The sequence below is a fragment of the Syngnathus floridae genome, chromosome 7 (assembly GCF_059516105.1).
Source record: "Syngnathus floridae isolate MCC-2025c chromosome 7, RoL_Sflo_1.0, whole genome shotgun sequence".
NCBI classification, from domain to species: Eukaryota; Metazoa; Chordata; class Actinopteri; order Syngnathiformes; family Syngnathidae; genus Syngnathus; species Syngnathus floridae.
The window spans coordinates 17,155,069-17,172,907 of NC_142419.1; the positions used below are offsets into that span (position 1 = coordinate 17,155,069).

Below are 17,839 nucleotides of genomic sequence, written 5' to 3' on the forward strand. Positions count from 1 at the left end.
ATTTTGAAGGTTAGAGCATGATCAGTGTTTTAGCTAACTTACCTTTCAATTTTCTTTCACGAGCAAGTGTGCATGTGTCTCGCAGTCGTTTAACAACCAATCAGTGCCCTAAAAAGGGAGCCACGCCTTTCCAGTGTCTAATTAATATATTTACATATTTATCATACATACAGAGAGAAAGAGGAGAGAAGAGGGAAAGAGACACAATATCTCTACTGTTGAGTGGAGATATTAAGTTCTTACCTTTTCAGCAATTATCTTGAAGAAATGTGTGTTTAGTAATAAAACTCTGACTGCCCACATGACTTGTTGATGTTTACCTCTGAGAAATTGGCCAGGAGCTTCCAGCATACGTGCTTCTTTATGGCTAATCCCCTCTGAGAGGATTGACTGCAGGGCTTTTACCACAGGGGACCCTGGGCCACACCACAATGGACAGGTGGTACTGCTGGAGAACCAGCTACTCACTAATCCCAGGGCCCTATTTTTGTAAACGTGCACACATGCGCTCAGTGTAAAAATGCATCTTCCCAATTTATGCCCCTGGTGCACCTGAAAATTCAGTGACAGAAAGTAAACTAAACTTTAGAATAAGTGAAACCAGGTCTAAGTTGCGGCGCAGGTGGTGTAAGGCGAGTCAAGTCGGTACCTCTGGCTTGATTAAAAAACTTCAGAGTCAAAAATGAGAATCTGAAGAGTAAATACTGCATATACATAAAAATATGCAATACACTGCTAAACAGAGATGATGAGAATGTGGTGGCAAACGCTGCTTATTGAAAAACACAAAGAGATAAGTGGGCAGGGCAGTGGGACTCGCTCTGTGCCTCTCTCTCCCGAGACCCTGGCCTCTTATTGATCCTCACGCACTTCCTGCCAGTGAGGATAAAACAATGCGAGTCAATCGCTAGCTCAGAGACTCTCCCAGAATAACGGTCTAAGTACAGTTCAATTGTATTTAACTTTGAAGTTCAAAATATTTCAATTTAATCTTTAAAAATAGTTGCATTTATTTAACATTATTTGTTATTGTTATCATATATTTGAATGGAATAATGGTGAATTAATTAAGAAAATATTATTAGTCCCAAAATGAGGACATTTGCTGTCTCATACATGACCGAATATATTGCACGCTCACTCTCTGATGATGCCCAATGCATGCAGTGATGTCACATGAACTTCACTGAGCTCGGCCCAAAATAGCACAGCAACATCGGTAACACTGTACACAACAAGGGAGGAGGGACAGCGCAAGACAAATATGACACGTGAAGAACGTGCAGTGAATTGGAAGCGAATAATAATTCAAAGTGAAACTTCATGAGAATGAATGAAGGATGATTTTTGCCCTCCAGGAGACTAATATGATGTCTGGCACGGTCATAAATCTCCATCGGGCTCGGACGTTGACAATATGTCAAGAGTGAGGATTTGGCAATAAAAAGGCATTTTTGAAAGGGGAGGGGGGGGGGGTTCTGGGACGGCGTAACCCGCTCTGTATTCCCAATCCGGGTTGGGGTGGGGGCTGGGGGCGGTGGCTGATCCCAGAAGCACGTGACCGAGTGATTCAGCGAGACGCCATGTCAGAGCAAATCACAGAGCAACAACACAGAGCCACCTGACAGAGGAGCTCTGTTTCCATGGCAACACCCATGGAGGGGAGGGGGCGGGCGTAGGAGGGGGTGTTTGCTGTGGGAGGAAAGAAAGAGAAAGAAGAAAGAAGAGGAGGAATAGTTTGGAAGCTGAAATGCTACTGAGGGAACTGGCTGGAATCAAATGAATGAACACACACGTGCAGCCGTGCAACAGTTCTCAGCTCGTACTGGGCTGAGCTTCTCAGTCAAACAAAGAAGGGAAAAAAAACGGACGAATGAATGAATGAATGAATAAATGAATGGGGATTTTATAGCTACTTAGCACAATGGAGCCTTTGGGTGGAATGGGGGGTTGCCTGCCAAATGAAAACGCAAATTTCGAGGAGAAAATGACATTATTTGGCCAAAACGCTGCACACACCATTGAAAACAAGATGAGAAGATATCTCAGAAAAAAAAAAATAAATAAAAAAAATAAATACTAAACAGAAAATAAAAAAAATAAAAACAAAAAATGCATTAAAAAATATTTTTGGGGAGGAGTTGCCAACACTAATTTTTAAGTCATTCTACGGTCTAATAAGAGTGAGTAAATAAATAAATAAATAAATAAATAAAAATTGGATCGAAACAGCACAACAATCACAATGAGCTATGCATGCCGATTAAATTTTAAAAAACTGTGCTGGGTAGTGAAAAATTATTTTGAGCATAAGTTTTTGAAAAAAGTGATTTAGATCAGCAATAATGAAACAAGTCATCTTAAAACCCAAACTTTCTTGAATTTTAGGATGAATAGAAAATCAATACTTTTGGACAGCAGTGAAAAGCGCACACACGTGCAGAAGAGCCCAAGCGAGAGAAGCCCTGAGCCAACAGAGAAGCGTGCACGTCTAATCTACTAAATAATTCATATTCATAATAAAAACAGAACTTTGCTGTCTTCTGCATGACCAATGAAATTTGAGGCCGGGAGACTAAAGAGTGAAAAAAAGCCATTGTTCCTCATCTCCTTCCTCACTGCAGGATGACATAAGCACTTCCGTCCGTATAGGATCTGCGACGAAACGTGACACACCGGCCGAGCGCCGTTAAGAAGCGGTGACCCCTACACTGCTGCGCAAAATAACGTCAAGCCCATTAAGCCGTAAATATTTTAGAGAGGGGGATGCCAGAGGGAGTGCAATACTGGAAGAACATTTGGGTTAAAAGGTGAACGTCTCTCCGGGGGATCTAATCAAACAATAAAACAATAGAGAGAGAAAATAAACAACTGAGATAATGTGGTTGCCTAAGTGTGCACACCCTCATCTATTTAGGGGTGTGTTCAGAAGTAAATTCCCACTGTAAATTCCCATTCCTGGCACCATTTAGAACGTCTCCGAGGAACCCACAATATAGTTCGGCTGTTCTAGCATGACAACAGAAGCATAAAAAAGAATATTAACTATTCTGCATAGCCTTTATTAGAGTCAATATGCAATACAGAGAAGCTTCAGTAACTAGCATGCAAACATTATTAATCTAAAGATAATTAGGCTCATTAAATTCCATCTTATTTGCCTCCCTGTCAACCTTCAGAGAGATAATCATTGATTTTTAAATTCTAGCAGTTACAAGTTGATTTGTACACTGAAAAATCTCTGACAAGCCATTGGGTGACACAAATAACATCAAGTGTTCCACTTGTATGTCAATCAATCCAATTAGGTTTGTTACTACCATAAGCTAATTAATTCTGTGATGCTATAACATATATATCATTTATGATTAGTAAACTGTTCCTTCATTGATTTATTTGTAGATTAAACCCCGACAAGGATTCGACTTTGGTAGATTAAATCTTCATTAATGACCACAAAAAGCACAAATGACATAAGCTATTAGGCCTATGCTCATCATTGTCTGATTTTATCGCAAGCTATTGACTGCAACTTAATAAGCTGTAAAGATAAGAGGAAAGGGAAATGCAATGATATACTGCCCTCTAGCGGACGCTTTAGCTAACTGCAACAACAAAAGCAAATCTTGCTTCACCGGGAGCCCGAATGAGGCAAATTCACCCAAAAGGGTGAGTGGGCCAATGACGTCACCACCTTACAGGTTTGCGTCGTTCTCATGGAAACGATGCAGGTGGTCAGAGTACCTGAGGGATAGACAAATAAGTTGACGATTAATCTTTGCGAAAACAATGTGAGAAATACATTTTAGAAGTTTGCCAAAATAAAATGTAAAAATTCGATATAAAAATAAAATTAGATAATTAGGATATTGGTAAAAAAACAATCTAAAACACACCAAAAATAATAAAATCTAAAAGAATATTATAACCCAAAATGGACATCAGTGAAAAAAATCTAAAACGATTTAAAAATATATACTGTATATACGACATCGATACATTCCGTCTTACTTTTTAGCACAGAAAGCCGAGCAGTCTCTGCCAATGCTCTCGCTCCAAGCAGTCTTGTACAACACCTGTCACAAATGTGAATTATTATGTTCAGAATACAGTGAAGAACATTCAAATCCTTCTGACGTACCAAGAAGACCAGACAATGCAGGAACAGGGTGTAGAAGAAGGCCACAGTGCGTGCCATCTTATTGGAGAGGATCACACGGCCCTGCAAGACACCAGACAGCCACGTTGGCATTGTGTGTGTGTGTGTGTGTGTGTGTGTGTGCACGTGTGTAAAATTTGTACCAGGCTCAGGGTTGCTTTATCCCAAGGGCTGAGGCTCAAGTAGCGACGCTGACGTTCCTGTTGACAGAAATCACAGCAGAAACATCAACGCAAGTGATACCAATAGGTGAAGATTGAGAAAAAGATGTTGTACCTTCTTACTGAAGGAAGCAAATGGGTCCAACCTCTCCTCATACTGGGAGGAGTAGCGCATCACTGTGTCATCACTGCCTCCAGCCTGCAGCACACACATGTGAAATAAATCGTGACCCACACACATTAAACAGAAAGAAGCCATACTCTGCCGCCATAGCCCTGCAGGAACTTGATCTTCTCGTAGAGTTTGATGTTGTCGGCGCGCAGGCTGTCCAGCTCGCTCTGTAGTGCCTGCATGGTCTGCTGCATGGAACGACTCTCCTGCAATGACGTGACGGAGGTCACAAATAATGTGTGAGATGTGTGTGCGAGTATGACGGTGACTCACGGCTTCCAGCTCTTGGTTGCGGGAGCGGAACCTCTCCCTTTGGCTGGAAATGATGGAGAGGAGAGAGTCCATCTGACCTTGAGGCACCTCAGTGTGGACACTCAGGCCCGAATCTGACAAAATGGGGAAAAAAGGTAGTACAATCAAGGTCAAGAGCTGAATTTAAAAAAAGAAATCCTTAAATAATGTGAATATCTATAAAGGGATGCCACAAGGCTCTGTTTTAGAACCTCTGTTATTTTCATTCAACTTTCCGTGGATGATGCTGACCCCAACTACTTTCCATGGGATGTTTTTTTTTTTAAGAACCAAGCATACAAGCATACCAGCAAACATGGCGGTGGCCTCTTTGATGGGGTCAGGGATGTTGATGACTTCGGCGCCATCAGCCCCGGGTCGGGACAGGGAGGACATGGCCTGGATGGTGCTCAAATCGTGCTCCAGTCTCAGGATGAGCTCCTTCTGCTCGGCACTGATCCGCACCGCCGACGCAAACTCCCCCTGCAGCTCCGCATAGCGACCTGGGGAGGAGAATAAAAAAAAGTTTATTTTTTTTCCACATCAACCATTTGGATTTGTCATTTGTCTTATTCTGAAGGCACTCACCTGTGGGTCAATGACACAAACAGTCCAACATCTTTCAAAGTACATTTTTTTTTTCTCTGAGAATAACTGAACAACAAACTCCCACAGCACACTTTTAGTATTTGTATAAAAGAGATTTACTTCAATTATCACACCTAGGGTGCATGTGAATAATAATAATGATGATGAATGAATCAAATGTCAATCATAACAAATACATTGTGAACGTTTCATACAGTGATATTGCTTTTCAATGTTGTAGAAGGGGGAGACTGTCTTACAGTGCTGAGAACAAACAACATGATACGTTTAGTAAATAGAAAGATATAAAGAAAACAATGATACATGAGGAAACAAAAAAAAAATGGAGAAGAAGAGCATCTCGGGAGTGACGGAGGTGCTGAGAGATGATGGGAATAGAGAAAGAGGAGGGAAAGGAGGCGTGAACCGTCCCTTTTACAGTCATGCACAGCGCACACACTCCAAGCGGTGGGGAAAGCGTTATTACTTCCACGTTGTTGATGAGAGGGTGTTAAAAATAAAAAAAACGTAACATAAAGCCTCAACAAGCATCTTAAAGCTTTCCAAAGTTGGAGGGGAGGGCTGAAGATCTCTCCCCGGGTCATTTGGTTGTCAGTCTACACTGTGGAGGAAGCTAGAGGAGGGGAGATGGGAAACAAAGGTGGACCACTACATCACTATTTGGCTTTTTGCTTCCTCTTATTTTTTTTTTTGCTTTTTTTTTTACATTGAAATGTTGAGCTTGGAAACAGAGTGAGAAAAAAAAAAAGACGAAAAGGAAACACACGAGCAAAGTGAAGAAGATGAGTGTATTGTGCTGTATTTCGGTGTGTCACGACCACAGAGTGCGTGCGTGCTATGCGTACAGCACCGCTGCGTCGGGGGAAAACAAAAGTGATTCCTTACAAAAAACCCACTTCATAAGATATATTCTAAAAGTATTAATATTATTACAAAAAACATCTTGAGGTTTCTCTCTCTGTCTCTCTTTCTTTCTTTTTTTAAGTTTTTCCTGAATAGGGTGACCAGTGCTGCTGTCCAGGCTTCCATCACAATAATATTAAAAAAAAAAAAAAAAAAGCACTACTTCAAAACAGATCATACAGTAAAGCTTTACGACGTCAGAAAACATGATATGATATACAGCATCTGTTACACCTTTACAATGTTATTCAACAGTGTATAGAATCATCTGGATCTTTAAATTTGTAGAAAAATATCTGTGGATCATGGAAAAAAAGTCCTGAATCGTCCCTTCTCTCGTCCTGCCTTCCAAACAAAAACAAAAAAAAAAAGCACACTGTGACACTAAGTGACTCCGTAGCTACTTGACCCCGACTCGTATTTACAATTTCTCTCCGAATAGTTGGCACACGTCATCTCAATACCTGCAGTGACGTCACAGCGAACCTGACACGGAACAGAAGGAGAAGACAAACCCAAGTTTATATATAAAAAAAAAAAAAAAATGCCCTATGAGTAAATTCAGTGTTATTACAGTGTCTGCTGTTTTTCGGCCTACTTCCTCCTTCATTCTGTTAGGTATGTACAACGTCGGGGTAGGGGGGGGCGGAGTAAGTGTCTGATAAAACCCCAAATGGGTCAGTCGTTAAGAAGAACACAAGCTCGTTATTTCCGTATTCCCGCAACCCTCTCCAGAAGAGAAGTACAGGTCAAGGAGGGGAAGGAGGAAAAAATATCAAAGCGGATCAGAGACGACACGGTCCACGCACACGCACACGTCTGACGACATCACAACGTTTTGGTGCCCTGCTTGGCAGTTAAAGGCACAAATCTGATGATCTGATGTGGTTTTCGGAAGGGGGGGGCGGAGGGATGGCTAAAATGGGTTAAGTGCTTCGTATTAAGGTTGCAGTAGAGATACAAGACGCGGGGCCGAAAGGCGCTCTGAAGGGACACGGATGTTTGACACCTGGCGTCCATGGGACGGGAAGAGAGTTGGAGGGAGATTTCTTTTCCACATAGGAACTATCTTGATATAAATGCAGCACATTGGATCAGGATCGACTATATGGACAGAAGTAGTGAGACAAGATTAATTGAGAAATCAATCATACAGTATTTTGCAAACATGAGCTTTCTCAGTGTTTTGCGTTCTAATCGTGCTACGCAGGCTCCCTCTAGTGGGAAGCAAAAGAATCACTGAATTACATGTTACAGTGAACTTTTTTTTTTTTTAAACAATACTGTAGTTTTCAGTTCGATTTTAATTGACATTTTATGTTTTCTGTTTCTTTTCAGACATCTCGGTAATTTTTTTTTGGTAATGTTAAAATTAAACATTTTAATCCAAATATAACCTATATTTGGTTGCTGGGTTAGCAATGATTAGCTTTTTGGACAAATGAATTGTCTATTTCATGCCCATTAATTGGTGTTCAAAATAGCTTGTTTTTGTCCGTTTTCACCGCCTAATACTTTGTCCATATAGAATCCGTGAATAAAATAGTTGGTACCCTTCTATTAGGGGAAAACTAACAAAAACTCCCGCAATGGTAACTGAAATAATACTAAAATGGACCTTTGTGTCACTAGGGCAGCACCAATACCAATTTTGCCCAACTTTTTTTTTTAAATTGCCTTTTCTTTTAACAGAAGGGTACCAACAATTGTGTTCATTAAGGGAACAGGAAGCTTAAGGGAGAGTGTTCCATCTTCAAACCAAATCAGGTACTTCCTAATTCTATCTACACCGTTGTGTGGCACGAATTTGTGTAAATTCATCAGCCGACCGACGTCTGTTTCCATGTTAGTGTTGGAGTGTGTGCTTGGTTCTCAACCACTTGGGCAAATGAAAGGCATCCGTTTCCCAGGAGCCCGCCATGGTAACTCCGGTGTAGTGTTTGACAGACCCTGTCCTAATAAGTGCTTTTCTGTACGGACTGCTATAGATAACAATTCTGCATAATCGTAGGCTGGCTCTTCCGCGCTAGCTGGTACAACTCGTCTAATCTCAATTTGGCAGATATGACCTCTTTTCAACGTGTATTCTCATTTTCGGATGATTTCATTTGACCTATATGACAACGAGCATACACTTGGACCTGATCGAGTAAATGGCGATGAATGACTTCTAGTGAAAGACAAGTTTGTCCGAGATATACGAGTCAAAACAAAGAGATATGCAAATCAATCATCTTGATATGTTTTTTGTCAGATTCTCGAGCTAGCCATGTAAGAGCATAACTGTTAAAAAAAAAAAAAAGAAGATAGGAAGGGGAGCAAAAGTGTGACAAACGCATTTTTTCCCCCCAAAAAAAAGTTTTGAAATGACACTAAACGTTTCGGATTCATGAATATACAAACAAATGAGAACTAGTACGTCTTGTCAATATTAAACCAATACTGCCGGCAGTCTATCACGTCTAGTAAAAATGTTACTTGCCCTCAGGAACAGTATAATCCCTTACAAAATAAACAACTCAAATGATAAGACATTAAATGAAAAATTACAGCACCTATAAATAAGCAGAATAAAAACCAAAAACTAGAAATGAAAATAAAAGAGCAATCAAACCGAGCTACAGTAAATCATCGTATTTAAACTACATGGTGAGATTAATGTCATGGTAACGCGTCAAACAGCTTCAAAAGAAGGGTGTCAGTTGTGCACTAGTAGTGTGTGCGAGTAGATACCAAATATGAACCCCCTCCCCACACTCGTTGCAAACACACAAAGACACACACACACACACGCACAAAAGGGGAGGCAGTGGGCTGACAGGCACTGAGGGCTTGTGTGGGACGAGGAGGAGGAGGAGGAGGTGATATGCCTTCAAATTTGTAGTGTATACAGTAGAATTGAACGTGACGACAACAAAAAAAAAATTCCTGGAAATCAGGAACGACTGGAGGAGAGTGTAACTGCTCACACCAGAGTTGGAGTGAACTCAAAAGTACTGTACATTGCCCCAAAAAAATAAGATTTATGATTGCTAACCCAAGGTTTGGAAATTCAACTCGACCCTGACTGACATGCAGGCAAATATACAAATACACACATGAGACACACACACACACACACACTTCCTGATTTGGCCTATAAAAAGATGTGTTTGTGAACAGGAAATTAGCTGGTGGTGAGCGCACACACACACACACACACACACACGTACTGTACACCCGAGCAGATCCAGTGCTGGGTCGAACTGTGATGTGCGCAACCTAAAAAAAAAATAAAATAAAATGGTGGAAACAACAACCGGGAGACACGGAAAATATCAGCTACAGTACTACGTGAAGTCATCGTATCGTATGTTTAACAATGCAATATGATACCATCCTAATTTGCTTCTTTTTTTTTAAAGAACAAAAAAAAAACAACAGTAACATGTTATCCTCTTATTGTCTGCTTATTTTGTACTAATGCTTCCTAAAATTCCCTATTTTGTTATCTTTAGAGTCAGAAGACTGTGCAATCTCTTATTGGCAACCAAATTGCAATATGAATTTTTAAAAAAAAAAAAAAAAAAAGAGAGAACGAGACGGTCCTTCATCCTTGGCGAAGGACCTAAGGGGTTCCTTCTCTCCTTTCCTTTCCAGACGAGTGTGTGTTTGCGAGGAATTATTACGTCATCCTTCTGGCCATCACATGGCTGTCAGCAGGATAGAGATAGGAGTACGGGGTACACAACAGGTCAAAGTTCGTACATCAGTAACCATGGCAGCTCAGGCGCGTTACCCTCTTAAGAGTGTAGGAGATACAAAAGCAAAAGGCGCCGCCGTCCAGAAGTGGCGACGCACACACGCGCGCTGACACAACCCCTAAACATACAAAAAAAACACACACGCGCGCGCACACACATGCAAGTGAGTGAAAAAAGGCAAAGGTTTTTTTTTTTTTTTGTAACAGTCACTCTACAGTGTGAAAAAAATGAGGCGTCTCACTGAGTGAGGGGAGGTTTGTGGACACTTGGGAGGTGAGAAGAAGAGCGGAAAAAAGATCTCCTTTAAGAAAAGTGAAAGTTCTTGCCAGAGAGTTCCTGTCTCTTATCTATCATCGAGCAGTGTGTGTGTGTGTGTGTGTCACTGGGGCAGCTGCTGCGACAGGCCTCGCCTGTCTTGACCCAGTCCGGGTTTCGCAGACCCGGCCGCGGGTCAGACCCCGGCTCGGGACTGACCGGTCGGTCTGGTGCACCAGTGGCTGGTGATAAGGGGGGAGGTACAGCAGGGCCAGAGGCCAGCAGGACGGCTAAGTGCTTTTCTCAGTACAAAAACAAAACTCAGTTTTAAAAAAAAAAAAAAAGAAAAATAAGAAGAAGAGACACTTAAGCTCTCTTATTTTGTTCTTCTAGGTATTCAGTAAATCTTTTGTTTGTTTTTTAAGGGTTTTGCCAACCTCGCTTTCCTCTTTTGGGAAAAGCTTTGTAGTAAAAATGGCTGCTGAGCTTGACTTTGGCTGTGTCCACTCTCCAACTGGAACAGAGCAGGAGGGGTCCAAGGTTAGAGGTGGTGAGGTTATGAGACAAGAGGGGCGAAGGGCGCTCAGGCTGGAGGAGGGGGCGGGGCTAGAACTCCCACTCGGAGGGATCCTCTTTGCTGGCGGCCTTTTCCAGCCGGTGGATGATGTTATTGAGGTTGGCCGCTTTCTTCTTGCGCAAATTATTGTCCCTGGGGTTTCGGGCCGGGCCGGAGGCCGGGAGATTAGTACTCGAGGCGGAGCTTCCGGGGGACGCCTCCGTTAGGCTGAAGAGCCCAAGTCCGCAACTAGAGCCCGGCGGGACGCAGTCTAGCTGGGAAGGAGAATTATTCGAGCCCCCCGCCTCCGACTCGGCCTCCATGTCGTGGTCTTTGCACGCTCCCCTGTGATCCTCCAGGCCCGCGCCGAATCCCTGGCGCGCCTCCACCGTGCCCTCCGACTCGGTCCCGTCGCAGCTGTCCCCTTCGCCTGATTTCGACCCGCGGAGGGAAGGGGAGCCCCCCTCGCTGCCGGGCCCGACCCCTCCGGCTGCCTGGATTTCCTCAATGAAGAGCTCTCGCCGGATACGTGACCTGGAAGAGAGGCTGGACGTCAATCACTGTTTGTTAAAAGTGAATTCAAACACATTTTAAATTTGTGCTAATGTCCAGTAGCCTACCAATGCTATTTCACATGATATGTTAGCGGTTAAGCTAGCAGACGTTCATTATATTGTTTGGTTAAAGGCTTTTGGTGTGTGTATTTTGTAAATCATGGAGGTGTTAAACGACAAATAACATATGATGCTAAATTCCGTTCTACGCTCACGACCGTCCTCAAAACGCTGACCTGTAATTATGAAACCAGTTGATAACGGTGCTGGTCTTCAGGTTGAGCTGCGAGGCCAGCTCCTCAATGGTCTTGGGTGAGGGATACGGTTTTTGTTGGTAAGCCCTTTTCAGGGCCTCCTTTTCTTCGGGGCCTAGTACCACTCTGGGCTTCTTCAGGTGCTGCTGCGGCCCCGGACTCTGAGAGCCCTGCACGTAGTCTGGCCCCACTAGGCCACCGTCCACAGAATGGCCGTCGCTCAAGGAGCTCAGCCTCCTCTTCATGTAGGCTGTGTAGACACAAAAACATTGAGGCATTTAGTGAAAACACAAGTACGGAAAATATTCATGGAGAAATTTGATTTAAAACTAATCAAACTGTGTTGTCATGGGCGCTAGGTATGCTCAACTGACACTAGGTGGTGCTATTGTACTTCCCGCAAAATGTAACAATGAAGCCCTGTCCGACACGAATGTAAGCTCGCTTTACTTCAGGCACCAGCGGCAGAAAATGAACAGTTCACGGCGGCTTCACATTAGTTTGACATTTTGTCCACCCTGATACACATATTAGTAGTGCAGCAGCAGCGGTGAGGCCCTCAGAGCAAGGTTAGAGCGCTCTTTTAAAAAAAAAAAAAAAAGAAAAGAAAAAAAAAGCAAGCTTGCGGGCTGCGAGCGCAAAGGTGAGGGGCCAAACACAGTTGCTGGAGAGGAGATTCGTGTCTTTCCTCGTGGTAATGCTCTGGGTCAGGTCGATTTGCCTGTTGCTACTGGGATGCTTTACTTTGGGGGTCAGTAAACCCAAATGAAGTGGAAAGGAGAGTGACCCCCAAAAATGCAGTGTACAAACACAATATTGAATTACTTTTCTTCAGTTTAGTGATATTTAAATCAAAGCATTCCTCCAATAAAAGCACATCAATTGTGTGGTGAGGGGGGGTCACCCTGATCGCCGCTGATCACGTCACGTCGGCCAAAAAAGCAACGCTGCGTGATAAAGGCTCCCAACAAAGATTAAAAATACAACTTTATAGACTGATGATTATTACGATGATGACAATGATGAAGAGGAGTGCTGATGACTGTGAGTAAGCAGGCCCGCGGCGGTCCCCTAGCTGTCACATCTAATACAGTACGTGATGCCTGGCGTCCTGATTGCTACTGACATCACACCAAGACGACTGTGATCCACACAACATGCTCGGCCGTCCTACACAAAAGATATCGTCCGTGCAGAAAAAAAAAGGGGCTTTCATCTGCATGTTTTTATCAAATAAACGCATGTTTGAGCACGTGGTTATGAAATCTGAAGCCCTCCCAGCCTTGAGTTGTTTTTTTTTTTTTTTTTTCATACACACCTTTCTTCTCCAGTCGCTTCATGTCCATGAGTTTCTCCACACTGTGCGGGTCCTGGAGCCAAAGCTGCATCCGGACAAAGGGCTCCCTGCCCTTCAGGCTGAGCTTGTGCCACGGTTTGGGCCTGGCCAGCAGGTCTGAGACAGAACCCTGTGTCAGACCCAGGATCGTCTCCCCAAACAGACGCTGGCCTGGTTGGGATAGATGATGGCCTTTGTTAGAGAGGGGCAGTGATTTAAAAGATGAATTTGGGATGAAAAAGCTCTGCTGTGAAAAAATTGTGACCATTTAAGAATAATCTGGAGATAGCAATAATAATAAATTAAATAAATGAATAATAAAGATGCTTTCGCGATGTCTCACCGAGGTTATTGTCTGTCAGCACCTCCTTCACCTTCTTGGTAATAGCGTACGTATCGAGCTCGGGAGACATCGCAACCATCTCCTGAATGCTCAGACCCGAGTGGCCGGGTATAGGCAGCGGCGTTCCGGGCTGGGAGTCTCCGCACGAAGGCTCGTCGGAGGCCGTCTTGAGCCCGGACGACTGCGACGTGAGCAGATCGCCGGCGAGGCCGTTGACGGATTCTTCGGCCGAGCTGAGCGGCGACTCCGGAGCGGGGCTGCAGCTCGCTGATGTTTTGGGAGTACCTTCTGTTTGCGGAGACACAAAGACCGTGCGGGTCAGGAGAAATCTTTTTTCCCCCACGCACGGGATTTAATTCCTATTTAAGGAACGGCAAAGGTGTTTAAGTTGAGTTTGACGCTTTTTTGGCTCGCTGCTCTTTCTTTCTTTCTTTCATCCCCCCCTGCCCCTCCCCTCCTGTCTCTGCCTGTGTAGTGCTGCTGTGCAGCTCAGCAGGCTGGAAGAGAGCAGTCATGAGGAGCTGTCAGTGTACATTAGCTGCTGTTTACACCCCCAGAGAGAAACAGAGACACGCACACGCATGCACACGCAGAGCTGCCATCTGGCGCCGCAACACTAACTTGTCTATGACATGACGAACCAGCAGCTTGCTGGCTGACACTGCCACTGCATAGTGGATGGATGGGGGGGAGGGTATGGGAGAATGCGAGGTCAGATCGGGCGAGAGAGAGCCAGGGATGGAAGATTGACTGATTGACAGATGGACAGTAGCAACTTGCCGAGAGCTCTAATCAGGGCTTTCTGAGTAAAGCGCTTGTGTGAATCATAGATGTGTGCTGCTGCTGCTGCTGCTGTTGCGGCGGGGATTTGTGTACCTTGGTTGTGAGCTTGCTGGATATGTGCGTTTTGCCCCTGGTCTCCATTGAGCCACGGCTGCATGCGCAGGTACGGCTCCCGGTTCCTCTGGTTCAACTTGTTCCACGGCTTGTTTCGAGACAGACTGTCGCTCAGTATTCCCTAAAGCGCGGAGCGAGGGGAACACGTCAGACGTGCGACCGCTGAGGGAAAGCACCCCCCCCAACCCTACGTACCTCTTTGGAGTCTTCCTGGTTGTGGTTCTCATCTCCGGCTGAAGTCCTACGAGGGTCCGTGTGCATGCTGCTCCACCACTGCTCTCTCCAGTAACCCACCCCTCCCGCCGCAGTCCCGGAGCGTAGCGAGCCCTCGGAGCTCCGAGCTTGCTTGAGAGCGCCGTCCGATGACATGTCGATGCCCGAAGAGGGCCTGCTCTCCCTCTTGATGCCGGAACTGAAGTCCAGCACTGGCGACGGGGAGGAGGGGGAGGACAAGAGCGAGCTGGGAGGCTTCTTGAGGGAGAGAGCCAGGGGATTGTAAGGGGGGAGGGGAGCGGTGAGCGGCGAGCTCATGAGGTCCCTCTGAGACATCAGGGAGGATGAGGACGATGAGGCTTTAAGGATGGGTTCCAGCGCAGCCTGCTGGGCCTCCATCTCCCGGCGAGCTTGCTCCAGGATGGAGCGGATGGCCTCGTCCGACCCGCTGCCCCCGCCGCCCCCCAGCCCGCTTCCGCCCCCTCCTTTCAGGCCTACGTAGGAGGGCTGCGCATGCGACAAATCTGGTGATAGGGTGGAATGGAGGGGGAAAAAAAAATGTCAAGGGGATACGGAAACATCTCCAGACTTGACAGGGGAAAAAAAAGACTAAGATTTACACTCACCGGCTTTCTGCACCTGCAGCTCTCTTTTGGCCTGCTCCAGAATGGACTTGATGGCCTCGTCTGAACCGGCATCTTGAGAGCGGACGCGAGCTGTGATGTTCCCTGAAAGCAAGGAAAGACAAAGCGAGACATGAACACAAGAAGGGAAACCAACTATTTGGAGGCAAACAAAATAATGGATCATTTCTTTCTAATAATAAACCTTTCCACAGAACATTCCGGCTCAACTACACCGTCGGTTCCTTTGGAGCCCGCCACACATGCAAACGCACTACGGGGCTTCTGCACATGCTGGCTTTTTTTTTTTTATTGGCGTGGCGACCGTGGCGGCGCATTTAAGCCCGCCAATGATCGCCAAAGCACATCACCCTTGACACAAACATGCCACACGGACAGAACGTGCTGGAATCTGCGTGTGAAGGGGGACAGACCTGTGTGTGAAGCTGTATTGGAGAGGGCTCTCCGCTTCGGAGCATCCTGAAACACTCGGCTAAGCTGGGGCTGGCCTGAGCCCTCTGTTAAAAACAATATACCACACACTATGTTAAAGCACTTGTGGGTTTATTTTTCTAACAGCTACGCTATTGTATGAACTTCCCTAATAAGTAAATGCAATGCGGAGGGGGCGGTAGGGGGGGGGGGGGTACTTTTTTATCCAGCGCACATTAGAGTGCTAGGAAATGTATTGATCCACATCATGTGCAGCCCCGGCAGGAATCCAAGCTCTGCTTCTCGCAGCGATATTTAACTACTAGCGCAGGAGAGTGAGATGTAATGACAAAGTGTCGGAGGCCCAAAGTCTCTTCGAGACGTGGTGGTCAACTCCACCGCATTTTGCGGACCGCCGAGAGCATCTTCCATCAGAAATGTCCCGATGCGTGAACAAAAGCAGGCCCGGGCTAATCGAATCTACCCGCATTTAGCAGTAGCTCGGCCTTCTTGCGAGTTCCCACCGATCGATGCTATTGATGTGTGAAAGGTTTCTGTATTGACCGAAACGGCGAGGAGAGGCTCTTGGGATGTCTGTGTGTGTCTTAAGAAGTCGTTCAGGACACACAGATGTGGCGCAGGACGGGAGGGAGGAAGAAATATATGAAGACTAGGTCCTATTGACAAGCTGATCAATAGCCGTGTGCAGGGCCCGCTCCACGGAAGGCGCACACGCATGCTTGACACACACATACCGCACTCCAGGCGCAGACGCGGGCGGACGGGCGGGCGCTCACCTCGCTGCCGTCCCTGGATGCTGCGAAGCGCCAGGATGTTCTGCTCGTCGGCCAGGAACTGCCTCATCTTGTGGAAGGGCTCCTTGCCGCGGATGGTGAGTTTGTTCCACGGTTTGGGCCGGGCCAGGATCTCGCTGACGGAGCCCTGGGAGAGGCCCAGCACGTAGTGGCCGAAGACGCGCTGGCCGATGTTGTGCTTGATCAGCTGCTCTTTCACCTGCCGGGCGATCTCGGCCGTGTCCATGTCCTCGCCGTCCAAAACGCTCCCCGTGGTGGCGTCCGAGTGGCTCGGGGACGGCGACGGGGCGCTGCCGGCCGTGCTGCTCCCGTTAACGGGGGCCATGTCCGGGCTGGCCGGGGGCGGCTGGGGGCTGCTGGCCGCCAGGGGGACGGCGGCCGACGCGCAGCCCGGGGTGGAGGTAGGGATGGAGCTGAGGGTCGGAGTGAAAGGGGTGAACAGAAGAGCCCCGCCGGGGATCCCGGACGACTCTTGCAAGGCTTTGGAGTAGAAGGTCTGCAGCAGCTGCCGCTGGATCAACGAGTTCAAAGCCATCTTGCCACCCACCAGCGGGAAGACCGGGGAGTAGAAGTCCTGGCCAATGCCCGTGGGAGTGAAGGGGTGCGCTTCCCCGCTGCTGCTGCTGCTGGTGGTGGTGGTCGCGGTGGCCGTGTTGAGGGCATCCGTGAGAGTGCGAGACAGGGAAGGCTGCGAGGAGGAAGGGAAAGGAGGAGGGGGCGACGAAGAGGGCTCGCCGCTTTCCTCCTTAGGTGTCGACTCTTCTGTCCCTTTCCGCCCGGCTGGCCCTACAAGAAAGGTCAAACACACCATGCATTATGGGGGGAGTCAACAAAAAAGGGATTCCAAAAAAAAACAGAGACCAAACACAAAATTAACTTAAGTCGTTTCCGAATTTGCCTTTTTTGCCAACCCCCCCGAGACAAAATGCCCATGCATTTGTGATTTCAACCTTTCTTGTAAGTCACAGCCTGGAAGGGGGGAAAAAAAAAATCAGGACAACCAAAACAATCGACAGCGTGCCGTCGAGGCGGACTCCCACGGCCCGACTTTCCAGTTCCTCGTGTGGACGCAAGTGGTCAAAAGACGTCGTCCTCCGTGCCGAGCGGTGATCCTTAACGCTCCATTGTCCCAGATGCGGCGGCAAGTCCTTATTTTATTAAATATATCCAGGTCGGGGGAGTCTGAAAACAATATTTATGGCTGAACAGAATACAAATAGTGTGGGCAGGTCTTCACACTCGCGGTGAAGGTTGAAGTTTTCCAACAGACTCCATTTTCACATTCATCAAAACAAATATATGAAAGCAACTCGTGCCCCCCCCCCCCCCCCTCCCCTCCCACCCCTGATCTTTTTAACTATAAGAATCCATCTGGATGATAGGCGCGGCGAGTAATATTATTCAAATGCATAACCATTGAGACTTAACATGATTGAGCGAGACAGTAGGCTCCCCTTACTGTGAATGTTAATCAATTCAGAGCTGCTCAGCTATTCAAGCCTAAAGCTATGACATTTCAAACC

The 17,839-nt window shown here is 46.2% G+C and overlaps 2 protein-coding genes across 3 annotated transcripts in view; both read right to left on the reverse strand.

Moving 5' to 3' along the window:
* Positions 1-3,695: 3,695 nt before the first annotated feature.
* On the reverse strand, positions 3,696-5,402 carry cux1b (cut-like homeobox 1b). The gene is made up of 9 exons (XM_088381375.1): positions 5,393-5,402; positions 5,092-5,286; positions 4,766-4,878; positions 4,582-4,698; positions 4,436-4,519; positions 4,303-4,359; positions 4,142-4,222; positions 4,012-4,076; positions 3,696-3,744 (listed from the first exon to the last, which is right to left on the reverse strand). The coding sequence occupies exons 1-9, from the start codon at positions 5,400-5,402 to the stop codon at positions 3,696-3,698; spliced, it is 771 nt and encodes a 256-aa protein (XP_088237501.1).
* A 61-nt stretch (positions 5,403-5,463) lies between these two features.
* cux1a (cut-like homeobox 1a) overlaps positions 5,464-17,839 on the reverse strand; it is a 50,501-nt gene continuing 38,125 nt past the window's right edge. The window contains exons 15-23 of one of the 2 annotated variants that reach the window (XM_088380453.1): positions 16,299-17,102; positions 15,504-15,587; positions 15,073-15,174; positions 14,429-14,970; positions 14,213-14,354; positions 13,337-13,624; positions 12,976-13,164; positions 11,640-11,907; positions 5,464-11,383 (exon numbers count right to left, since the gene is read on the reverse strand). In XM_088380453.1, coding sequence (XP_088236579.1) covers positions 10,900-11,383; positions 11,640-11,907; positions 12,976-13,164; positions 13,337-13,624; positions 14,213-14,354; positions 14,429-14,970; positions 15,073-15,174; positions 15,504-15,587; positions 16,299-17,102 — 2,903 coding nt within the window. In that variant the 3' untranslated portion in view covers positions 5,464-10,899. The remainder of the gene's footprint in view (positions 11,384-11,639; positions 11,908-12,975; positions 13,165-13,336; positions 13,625-14,212; positions 14,355-14,428; positions 14,971-15,072; positions 15,175-15,503; positions 15,588-16,298; positions 17,103-17,839) is intronic. The other variant, XM_088380454.1, reaches the window with a different exon arrangement.